Below are 12,736 nucleotides of genomic sequence, written 5' to 3'. Positions count from 1 at the left end.
GAGCGGGAAGCGGGAAGCAAGACGACAATGCAGTATGTTAATGTACCTGATCCAGTGGAGCGGGAAGCAAGACGACAAAGAGTCCTCGAAGGTGAGACTCAAAACCAAATGGCAGAAAGAGCAGCTTCGATGCTAGCTCACGCTGTACAGAATAAACCCATCAGCACTACGGCCAATACCAATGCAAGCAATCACGCCTTCTATGAGGCCATGGATGCTGAAGAAGACAACCCCCCGACAGAACTGGAACAAGCGTACCCAACTCCAAAGAAGAGAAGAGGCCGACCACCGGGGAAAACAACAACAACAACAACGACAGCAAGGAATGTGACACTGAGGGGTGGGAGCTCCAGGAAGAGAAAAGTCCATGCGATACAAAACTCTCCACGCGTACGGAAGTCTTATGCTAACCAAAAAACTACAGGGAGACAAAATGTATCAAGGCAAGCTCATACATCCCACAGCTCTGCAATACCTCGACCACCACGAAGAACTACAACCACCACAACTACCAGGGGAGATGAGGAAGAAGTATCAAGCCCTGTAAACACAGGAACCAAAAGAACGGGGACAACAACGAAGAAGAGGAAGACTGCGGATTTTCAGGATCTGCCTCCATCTCTTCCTTAAAAATCCTGACCTGGAGCTGTTGTGGGTTAGGGAATCCCACAACAGTTCAAAGATTGACGGATCTCAAGAAGCAAATGGATCCGGATATCATTTTCTTAATGGAGACAAAAAATTCCCCGGAGTTTATCGCCTCAAAGCTAGACCATCTAAACTTCGCATCTACTTTTCACGTCCCACCTCATTCTGTTGGAGGTGGTGGCCTCTCATTGTTTTGGAACCCTACTGTGGATTTTTCTGTACTGATGTCAAGCAATAACTTTGTGGAAGCTGAAATTATTTATAAGAAGAAAAAGTTCTTCGCAACTTTCACGTACGGAGCGCCGGATGTGCAACAACGTAAAGATATTTTGCAAGAACTCACTGATTTGGGCTTATCAAGAGTGCAACCATGGTATCTCACGGGAGATTTCAATGAGATAATTGATAACAGCGAGAAAGAAGGAGGCATCACAAGAACTGAAGGATCTTTCGGGAACTTCAGGACCTTCCTATCACAATGTGATCTCTTTGACCTTCGCCATTCTGGAAACTTCCTATCATGGAGACGAGTTAGACATACCCACACAGTACTATGTCGCCTGGATCGAGCATTATCCAACAGCACCTGGGCCGAACTTTTTCCATCAGGCAGATGCTGCTACCTCGACTTCCAAGGATCTGACCATCGACCGCTAATATCGTTCCTTGAGCCGGAGACAAGAAAGAAGAGTGGGCTGTTTCGCTATGACAGACGCATGTGCAAAAACGAGGAGGTGAAAAAACTTTTTGCAGAGACTTGGCTGAGCAATAGATCCTCCGTGGAAAGTAAAATATCAGCCTGTCGCCATGCTATCTCAAAATGGAACAAACGCTTCCACGAGAATAGCCAGAAGAAGATAAAGATGGAAAAAATCAGACTGGAAGAAGCTATGTCTAGTACTACTACGGACGATGACCTGATCAGGAACATAAACCAATCACTTAAGCAAGCCTATAAAGAAGAAGAAGAATACTGGCGACAGCGGAGTAGGACTCTCTGGCTAGCATTAGGCGACCAGAACTCAGGCTTTTTCCATGCCACAACCAGAGTTCGAAGGGGCCTAAATAAATTCTCTGTAATAGAGAATACTTTGGGAGAAGCGGTCCATGAGGAAGCAGAGATCTTAGAGGTTATCACAGACTACTTTTCCAATCTATTCAGTAGTAGCAGCTCTAACCCCGACGCGACTGTTGCGGAAGCTCTCCACTTTAGAGTATCCGATGCAACCAACATCAAGCTCACCACATTACCAACAGCCAAGGAGGTGAAGAACACCCTCTTCTCCATTCACCCGGACAAAGCTCCAGGACCGGATGGCTTCTCTGCGGGTTTTTTCAAGACCAACTGGAAAGTGGTTGGACCAGCAATAACCGACGAGATCATTAGCTTCTTCCGAGAAGGAATCTGGCCACAAAACATCAACATCACACATCTACGCCTCATACCGAAGATCACAACACCAAAATCAGTAGCGGATTATCGGCCAATTGCCTTATGCAATGTGTTCGACAAAATTATCTCAAAGATCATCACACGACGCCTTCAACCAGTCTTAGAGCACATCATATCGGAGAACCAATCAGCTTTTATCCGAGGCAGGGCGATCACCGATAACATCATGATAACACACGAGACTCTTCACTACTTGAAACGATCGGGTGCAACAAAACATTGCTCCATGGCAGTCAAAAATGACATGAGCAAAGCTTATGATAAATTGGAATGAAATTTTATAGAAGCGATGCTGAAAAGATTTGGTTTTCATGATGACTTCTGTGGATGGGTGATGCAATGTCTCTCATCAGTCCAATACTCAATCTTATTCAATGGAGAAGCACAGGGCCTGATCACTCCTACTCGTGGTATTAGGCAAGGGGATCCGCTCTTTCCATATCTCTTCATTCTATGCAGCGAGGTCCTTTCCGGTCTATGCGTTGAGGCACAGAGACGAGGATCACAAGTAGGGATACAAGTCACGCGAGCCTGCCCAAAAATAAGCCACCTATTATTTGCGGACGATACTATGTTCTTCACCAAGACAAATGAGAGATGTGTTGAGGCGCTTAAGGTCGTGATTCAAAGGTATGAAGCTGCTTCGGGTCAAACAATCAATACTGGGAAATCAACTATTACCTTCTCCAAGAAAACGCCACCAGAAGTACGTGATCGAGTCAAGTCCAGTCTTGGTATCTCAAAAGAGGGAGGAGTTGGAAAGTATCTCGGTCTGCCGGAACACTTCGGGAGAAAGAAAAAAGACTTGTTCGCATCCATAGTAGACCAGATCAACCAAAAGGCTGCTAGTTGGAGCACTAAGCAACTCTCATCCGCTGGGAAGATGACTATGCTACAGTCAGTGTTGTCTCCAATACCTTCACACTCGATGATGTGTTTTAAGCTATCAAAGAGCTTAACAAAGAGGATTCAATCATCGCTGACACGCTTCTGGTGGGATACCGAACCCGGTAAGAAGAAAATGTGCTGGATCTCTTGGGAACAGATAGCAAAACCCAAAAAGGATGGAGGTTTGGGGTTTCGTGATGTGGAAGCCTTCAATGACGCCCTTCTGGCCAAACAAAGCTGGAGAATCTTGAAGAAACCCGACTACCTACTAGCTAAAGTTCTTCTTGGTAAGTACTGCAAAACAGAAGCTTTCTTGGATACTGAAGCATCAGCCTCTTGCTCCCATGACTGGAGGAGTATCCTATGCGGCAGAGATGTATTCCGTACACGCACCACAAAGACCATTGGCGACGGAAAAGACCCAAATATATGGAATGAGGCATGGTGCTCAACAGACACGGTACAAAAACCGATGGGACCACCTAATTGGTCCTCAGTAGACCTCAAGGTTGCAGACCTGTTCCAAGCCGGAACAAAATAATGGAACAAGGAGCTCATTCAACAACTCCTACCAAATGAAGCGCCAAGCATTTTCTGCATCAAACCGAGCACAACAGGAGCAAAAGATACATATAGCTGGACTATGACGTCTAATGGCGACTACTCAACTAAATCAGGTTATCACACAACGATGAATAACCGACGCACGGAAGAGGCAACTACAACAAGCAACACTCCTTGCAATTGGATGCCAGACATCTGAAACCTGCCATTGCCACCAAAGATCAGAGTGTTTCTCTGGAAGATTATCAAAGGAGCTTTACCTATAGGAGCGAACCTGGAGGCAAGAGGACTAACTGCTAATACGAAATGTGTCTTCTGCGGACTACAAGAAACATTGGATCATCTATTCATCTCATGTCAGTTTGCGACATCAGTCTGGGAGGCTGCACCATTTTCAAATGTACAAGCCACTCTAGAAACAACAAATTTCACATCAGCGCTGCAAGCATCGCGCAAGCTAGTAAACTTGCCTCCAACTGGCGTACACCTCATCTCCTTGTTCCCATGGATTGTTTGGACCATATGGTTAACTAGGAACCAGAGGATCTTCCAGAACAGAGAATTCGATGGAAGTGCCACACTGACAAAAGCAATCACTGGCGCTAGAGAATGGCAACAAGCACAACAAGAGGTACACCGAGCAATAGAACTTCAGACAGACCCGGAGATACAACCAACATCAACCATCATCATCAACACGGATGCAGCCTGGAAGGAGAAGACAAAAACGGCTGGAATTGCTTGGATCTTCTATGATGTCAATGGGAAGCCGTTTCGACAAGGAAGTGGAACAGAAGAATGGGTGAGCTCTCCAATCATGGCAGAGGCGCTTGCCATCCGTGAAGCACTCTTACAAGCTCAAGGTCATGGCCATATCAACATCGCAATCAGATCGGACGCCCAGATACTAATCAGGGCAATCAACGGAAGAGACCAAATCAAGGGAATTTATGGAATCCTTCAGGACATCCACAACTTAACTTGTTATCTCTCCACCTCTGTTTTCTCGTTTATTTCTCGCAAAGACAATGTTGCAGCGGACAACCTTGCTAAGAAGGCTATGTTAAACTTCTTCAACTGCATGTAAAACTCTTTATGAAATTAATGCATTAGTCGTTCAAAAAAAAATCTAAGAAAACTAGATAATTGCATTTGATATTTTCCAAGATGTGATAAAACTACGGGCTTTGTCAAATATCAAATTAATCTTCGTGTATAAGTGATATTGAGAAAGATTTTCTGAATTGTGCTGGAAATAATTTTGGCTATTATTACTTTATCAGGATATCGACAAGCTATTTCATGTAAGAACGTACGGCGTACCACATGATATAGTCTACACCACGTTATTAAATTCTATCTCGTAAACATATAGGTGCTAGCAATATAAAGGACATTACGAATATCACAACTCCATAGTGAAGTTGAACCCTGAAAGTGAAACCTATAATTCACTTAAGAAGAGTATTTCGCATAATATTCAATTGCCAAGAAACCAATTTCTTTGTTTACCCTCCTTAATTCGTTTCTATCTTGAGAAATTTGATCATGCAAACAAAAGAGAACCAAACGAGTTTTTCTTTTCTGGGATAACTTATATAAGCAAAACCTAGAAAAACGAAAGAATGTTAGGCTCGAATTAAATTTATGAGCATCAAAATTCAGTTATCATAGTAGAAACACGAAACGCCTTAGCGTCTAACTTTGTAATTAAGTTTGTATCTGTCTTTCAATTGATTCAGAAAGCTAAATAATAGTATTTTACTATACTCATTGGTTTACATGAGCAATTTAGAGTCTTTCACTCGCACAAAAATTTACGTGTGTTTGTTAGCGCTGTTGAAATAGAATCATTAGGAAGCTTGTGAATTAATGTTAAAAGACAAGAATAGATAGCCCTGTGCATGTTTGTGATAGATTGAGTGAGTATGTGTGAGAGTTGTTATATCGATCATCAATTCATCATCAAGCGGTTTCCTTAACAAACAGAAAATAATTCTACCTCGGCACCTGAGTTCGCAAAAGTAATCTGTTTTCTTAACGATTAATTATGATCCGTTTTGTTAATCACATTTTGTTATTTTTACGCTGAGAATTTGTGAGATTCATCTTTATATATAGATATAAGTTAAAGAACGTCATATATTTGCAAATACAGTGTCTAATTAATGGCAATAGTAAACTGGTCTTAAAATCACAATTAGTATAATTTGTGAATTGACAAAGTTCTTACATGACATAACTTACAAAATAGATATTAGGGGGTTTACATAGATCCATCTACAAATCTAGAGATGATTATGAATATATATTAATATGTCCTGACACAAGGATGAACCTTTTACAACTTCTAGGCTTTCCTAAATATAATTATTTAACCGATGCATATATGTATGGATGGTGTGCAACTTGGAAAGTTAGAGCATCATTATCGCAGTCTCCTAAGCATGTATCTTAGGTTATTGTGATTAAAAAAAAAATGAAAAATACAAAACATGGAGAACACGTCTCTTAATTTGGCTCCGCAAGGAACGTCTCTTATGAGACAGCTGTCGCATTCTTCTTCGTTCTTGCCTCTGAGCCGCGTTATCTCTGCAGCAACAGCAACAAAGCTGAGTCTTCTTCTATGACAACCCGCCCCGTGGGACCCAGGCTCACAGCGCTGCAGTGCACCGACCCCAACCCCTCCATTATGGAACACCTTCCATAATTAGGTTGTTGGTGAGCGTCAAACCCACGACCTCACCCTTTAACAGCCTCCCCACAAGACAAGCTGTCACCAATTGATCTGCAGGGTCGGCGCGCTGCAGCGCTGTGAGCCTGGGTCCCACGGGGCGGGTTGTCATATCTTCATCCTCCATTCTCCAACTCTTCGACCTATCTCGCTTCCGCAGCAACCCGGCTTCGTCTCAAAGCATAAGCTTCTCTTCCTCTGTTTCATACCGAATCAAAGCAAAGAGATTGAATAAAAGCGCAATCACTTGTCAGGACACAGTCTGTTGCTTCATGTTGAATGAAATCCTAATTTCGAGGGCACTGGTTTCATCACTGTTGCTTTGGATGTGGAGATTGTTCCTCCAGAGAACTCAGTGCTCAATACCGCAGCGGAAAGGTTCTTTAAGAGCGAGATAAGGAGGAGGTTGTTTGTGACGTATGTGTTGCGTGTACTTAGCCGTGTTGGATATTTTATCCCTTTGCCTGGGTTTGACAGAAGATTAATACCTCAAGATTACCTTAGCTTTGTCTCAGGTTCCGTTGGTGAGTGCTCTCATGTCCTATATAGTCGCTTGTTGGGATGACACATCTGAGTTTGTGGTTTAATTCTTTTTGCGATAGTGGAAGGTATAGTGGTGGCTTGCACTTCTCTCCAGTACTCTGTTTTTGTAGCCACAGCTCAGTAATCGATCAACTAATCCAATTCCGTGGTGGGTTTTCTCCTTCTGGTTGCTTCTCCATTTCCTCTGTTTCCTTTAAAATTGTTTGTTGGTTCATTTGTATAAATCCGAGAGCGATTGATTTGTTCTTTTGTTACCCTCTTACCTCATGCCATATATATATATATATATATCAATAGGTAAAGTCTTGTGCTTTATCATGTTGCATCAATCAATACTAACTATTCCTCATGTTTTTCATTTTACAGGCTGGGAGAATCATTGCGCAGTTCATTGTGATGGGTTCTGGGATATTAGGTCGTGCTTTCTTTCAAGCTTATCGTCAGGCCATTGCAAGTATGTTTTAGTTTCACCACTCTTTTATTACATATATGTTTAGCTTTCTTTTTATTCTTTCTGATATCATAAGTGCTCTCTTAGAAAAGTCTTGTTTTTTTTTTCAATTGACACTACAGATTGGGTTACAAATTGCATTCTCATGGTTACTACTGATTCTATTAGTTCATATGTTTCCCTTAACAGCTTGCGTTGTTTTAGTTGAGTATTGCTCTGTTTATATATGTGTGTGTGTGTTAGCTTCATGAATCTAATGATGGCTTGCTCTCTGTTGGGAAGATCGTTGTTTCAATTGATAGATTTTTTTCACAGCATCTGGATGTTTGTTTACTACTGTTAGAACGGTTAAATAAATAAATTTTACTACTGGTTCCGTGAAGAATTACAATGCTGCACAAGACGTACGGGGAACTACAAGTTGTTGTGCTTGTTGTGTCTCTGTTTCATGTTAATGTTCTTGTTCTGTTTGAGTAATGAGAATCAGTGCCGGTCTTGAGTATTGAAAGACCAGAAGCGAAAGAAAAAAAATGGGCTGCTTTTCGTATATAAAAAACCTTAAACATATATAAAAAAATCCGATGTCAAACAAAAACATAAACATTCAAAGTATTTAAAAGATGAAAATACATTATTCTTCAAAAATAATTCTTCTTGCAGTCTTATTAGCGAACTCATTCATCAAACTTGTGTAGTCCAATTTTTTAGCCATCTTCCTTTCAATCGATATGATCGCCAAACCATTTAATCTCTCTTGTGACATACATGATCGTAGATAGGATTTTATGAGTTTTAACTTCGAAAAACTTCTTTCTGCCGATGCAACTGACACAGGAATTGTCATCATTATACGATATGCAGTCCATGTGTTTGGATAACAAGTATCCACCTTCTTAAGAAAATCTAATATCTCAGCTGCATTCTGAATATTTGTTGGTAAACTCCCTCTTAAGAGCTTCAACTCCATAAATAATTCATTACCATCAATATCAGAACGATCACCATGCTTGAGAAAAACTTCAAGGTTGACACAAGAAACCATCAGTTCATCATCATTTGTCAACTGCAGCTTCTTCAGATCAAACAAAAATCCAAAAGTTTTTTCATAACTTTGGAGCTGATCAAACCTTTTTTCGAAAGAAACCAAACTCTGATCCACAATTTTGATGAAGTAATTGATCCTGGAGTTTTCTTCCGCTGTAAATATCACATCTTCATCATCTTTTCTAGGCTCTTCATCATGATATTGCTTCTTTTTAATGAACCGCTTTACTTTCACAGAGAACACATGATCAATTTCCATAGCAATAGCAATCTTTTCAGCTTCTACTTTTGCTGCTTGGAAACCTGTTTCTCTATAGTCTTTAAAAAAAGAAATCAGACCTTTCACTTGAGCAATAGCAATATCAATATCCATATCTTTTGACTGTAGGATCTTGCTTACTTTGTTAACAACAAACAAAAGCTCATACCAAATAATCATTCCAATCAAAAACTCAAAGCTTCCAATCCCATAAGTTTCACTCATTGCAAGAGACTCGGCTTCACTTTTTGTTCCTGGATTTGCACTGTTTTCAGCCAAGTAAATCAAAGCCTCTCGTATTTGTGGAGCCTAAAATCGTATTGCTTTAACACTTTGGATGCGGCTTTCCCAACGAGTTTGTGATAATGGTTTTACCGTAACACCATTCACAATCTCTCTGAAAACGTCACAATTGTTTGTAGAAGAAGCAAACAAACAATAGATGCGCTGAATAATTCCAAAAAATGATATTGCTATCGATGAGGAGGAAGCGATATCAGAAAGTACAAGATTCAGACTATGACAACCACATGGTGTGTAGGCAGCCCTGGGATTAATTTCAAGCAACCTGTTTTGTACTCCTTTAACTTTCCCTTTCATGTTTGATCCATTATCATAACCTTGTCCTCTAATGTCATCTATGCTGAGCCCAAGACTATGCAACGCATCTTGAAGGGCGTCAAAAAGCCCTTCTCCTGTTTTGTCTTTCACTTCCAAAAATGTTAAAAAAAATTCTTCAATCTTTGGAGAAGTCTCAGAAATATCCACACATCGAATAACCATGGACATTTGTTCCCGATGACTGATATCAGGAGTGGTGTCAAGAATAACTGAAAAATACTTCGCATACCAAATCTTCTTTAAGATCATTTGTTTGATCTCATTCCCAAGCATATCAATCAACTCATTCTGAATCCTATGACTGAGATAATGATAATGAGTTTCATGCTTCTCGATCCTTCTAACATGCTCTTTCATCACTGGATCAAAATCTGCAAATACTTCAACCATGCCCAAGAAATTCCCATTACCATCTACATAGATCTTATCACTACTTCCACGAAATGCAACATTTTGTTTAGCAAGACCTTTTACCAATGCAATTATCCTCAGCAACACATCTCTCCAGTGTTTTTTCTCTTTGTTGAGCTCTTCTTGAATATGCTTATCAATTGTCTGATTCTTCTGTAATCTCTCTTCCAACTCCAACCATTGAATCATGCATGTGATATGCTTATGACCTTTTTCATGTTCCTTAAGCAGTTTCGAGACATTTCTCCAATCATCAGACCCAGTAGTTGCCAACAAATTCGTAAGTTTGTCTTGCCTAAATAACTTACAGCAAAAACAAAAGATTTTATCTTTCACTTTGGAGTAAAGTAACCATCGTCGATCTTGCTTCTCTCCATTCATTATTTTTCTGGTATAAGACGAATGGGAAAAACACCTGCCTAGATGATCTCTTGGAAAGTGATAATCAATTGAAGGTCTTGCCATTGGACCTTTTTCAACCAGAAAATCTCTCATTCTTTTATCAACTTTTTCCCAACTTCCAGGATCATTTATATCTCCATCTATCTGATACTCCTTAACACCAAACTCTTTATCCTCTTCATTCTCATTCTCATCAAACTCATGTTCGTTGCTATGTTCACCACTGTTTTCAGCTTGATCATGATCAAACCCAGTAGCTTCTTTGCTACTTTTATTATTCTCTTCCTCTACCGATTCATCAGGTGGAGAAGGTTTAGATTTTTTAACATACTTTAGCATGGAACCAGCCATTGAATTTGTTAGTGCTTCCTGCCTCTTCTTTTCTCTTACTTTTTCTGCACCTCCCTTTTCATTCTTTATTCGATTCGAAGACATTGAACTAAAAAAAAAATTGTAAATAAATATCTCTTTTACACAGCGAACCGAAGGTATTGACTTGGTAAATATTTAACGAACCTGAATTGTTTTGTTGTTGCTAGTGGAAGCTTTCAAATAACAACTTGGAGAAATCAATGAATAAGAGGAAGATGAGTTTTTGTTTTTCTTGAATAAGAGGAAGAAGATATGTTGTTAAAAAAATAAGAAGAAGAAGATGATGATTGATGAAACGTAATTAGGTTTAGTTTGTGCTTTTTTCTCTTTTAGTTACTTTAATAATAGATAATTACTCTTTATTAATTAATTACCAAGTAAAAACATATGATTTCCTTATTTACAGACAAGCATAAAAGAAATATTCCTTAAACAAATAAATTTTCGGAAATAACCAGAAAAAAAAATTGCATAAGTGGGGTTTTGAACCCGGGTGTATAACAATCAGGGCCGACTCTCAACCGCTGCACCACTGATACTTAACGAAATATAAGGCCGAAATATTATTCATAAATCCTAGGGCCGGACGCCAATGCTTCTGTCGCTTCCCTTCAAGGCCGCTACTGATGAGAATGATATGCTTTGTTGTCTTGTTTCATGTTTCAAGTTCTGGTTATTGATTCATTTTATTGAGGTTTTCTTGTTTCTGTTTCATCGTCTTTGACATTGGAACAACATTGGCTAAAGGACGGGATGTGGTAGCTCACTTGGTAAGGACCTTGTGGGCCAATTGTCATGCTCACGGGTTCGACGCCAAGCGGAGGCGAACTACCCATTCTGTCATCAAATGCGGTACTGGGTGTTGGGCCTTGTCCCCAGCCCAGGTAAAGCCCTCCCGGGTGAAGTGGACCGCTGCCTAACCGGGCCCAGGGGAATGACCCACGTAAGTGGGGAACCCCTGGATTATCAAAAAAAAAAAAACAACATTGGCTAAAGAAGATCAAGTAAGAATGTTGTTCTCGTAATTTGCAGGTTAAGAAGAGTGAAAGTAATGTTGTAAGAACCTTGCAATGGAGCAATTAAATGTTGGGGTTTCTTAAATTTGTCTCTTAAGTCACTTTTTGTACTTAAAAGCATTAAAAAATAATAAGAACTCCTGATATGAGTCTTTGCAATAATCATGCTCTATTACTCTGCAAGTCGTCTTTGCTTTCAACTTACGGAAAGCTCAACTAAGGAGTGTAGTTATTAGAGAAATAGAAAATCAGAACTATTATTGTCTTATTTCATAATGGCCGGTCCATATTATACTTTACATTACATCCCCTATAGAAGAAGAGCATTAAAAACACTATAACTTAAAAATAACTAAATACAAAAAAAAAAATTCTTTTGAAAAAGACCGAGTGAACACAAAACACACAGATTGTCGGACCGACCAAAGACTCAAAAAAGACTGGCCGTATCATCATGACCTTAGTCTCAAGCTTGCAATCAAAAAGCCCTTTTGCTTTACTTCGCACTTTCATTTCATTGTAAAATCTCTAAATAAACTTTGTCGTCTAATAAATATTTTATACTACCTGTTAACTACTAAAATTAATTCTTACCGAAAATAATATATATCTTTTTGTTATTAGTAGGAATAATCTACAAAATTTCAGATAATCAAATCGGTGGTGGAATATATACATTACAAAGTAAAATGGCTGAATCCAAGTTATATAATTGCTTATCTACATTGATTTATTTATATGTGAAATGAAATATTGAAAATGTTGAAAAGCTCATTATATTTTTTAATTTTCATTCGATGATATAAGAACGCATGCTAGTCTAATAGTTCATACACCTTTCTTATAATTTTCATAGTGTCTCGGAAAATATTATTTGATTTACATAAAAATATAATATTAGAGACTGTTTCTCTTATCATTTTCATGCGATACTTATGTTGGCAAATTGGCATGAACATACACACAAATATACATGCACGTGTATTTCATATTTCAGTTTTTATTTATGAGAAAAAGTACCTAAATTTTTAATTTGATGGATTCTACTTTTTCTCTCTATCTAAAAGCATGACCAAAACTATCAACGGTAAAAACACGTACGTTTCACATTAATTTCAGGTAGGACCTTTATTTCAGATAAATCTACAGTTTGTATGAATTCCTTTAACAATAAAGAACAGAAGGTGTTGAAAAAAAAAATTAAAGAACAGAAGGTAGAAAAAGCACTCTTTTGATTTATTTATTTATTTTAAATTGTGTACATTAAGAAGTATATAGGGTTAATAGTTTGACCGAGTAGGGTATAAACATTAGAGACTGTTTAAATCAT

General features: G+C 39.1%; 2 protein-coding genes across 2 annotated transcripts; one reads left to right on the top strand and one right to left on the bottom strand.

The window, feature by feature from the left end:
• The first annotated feature begins 3,642 nt into the window (after nucleotides 1-3,642).
• On the top strand, nucleotides 3,643-4,640 carry LOC106354935. The gene is made up of 2 exons (XM_048748804.1): nucleotides 3,643-3,666; nucleotides 3,774-4,640. Exons 1-2 carry the CDS (start codon nucleotides 3,643-3,645, stop codon nucleotides 4,638-4,640), a joined length of 891 nt encoding a protein of 296 aa, XP_048604761.1.
• Nucleotides 4,641-7,912: 3,272 nt separating this feature from the next.
• On the bottom strand, nucleotides 7,913-10,369 carry LOC106354936 (zinc finger MYM-type protein 1-like). The gene is made up of 3 exons (XM_022696475.1): nucleotides 10,032-10,369; nucleotides 8,960-9,911; nucleotides 7,913-8,893 (listed from the first exon to the last, which is right to left on the bottom strand). Exons 1-3 carry the CDS (start codon nucleotides 10,367-10,369, stop codon nucleotides 7,913-7,915), a joined length of 2,271 nt encoding a protein of 756 aa, XP_022552196.1.
• Between the last annotated feature and the right edge of the window lie 2,367 nt (nucleotides 10,370-12,736).

This window comes from Brassica napus, chromosome C2 (assembly GCF_020379485.1).
Source record: "Brassica napus cultivar Da-Ae chromosome C2, Da-Ae, whole genome shotgun sequence".
Taxonomy (NCBI): Eukaryota; Viridiplantae; Streptophyta; class Magnoliopsida; order Brassicales; family Brassicaceae; genus Brassica; species Brassica napus.
Note: the sequence above shows the minus strand (reverse complement) of the source record. Positions and strands in the feature narration are given on the sequence as shown.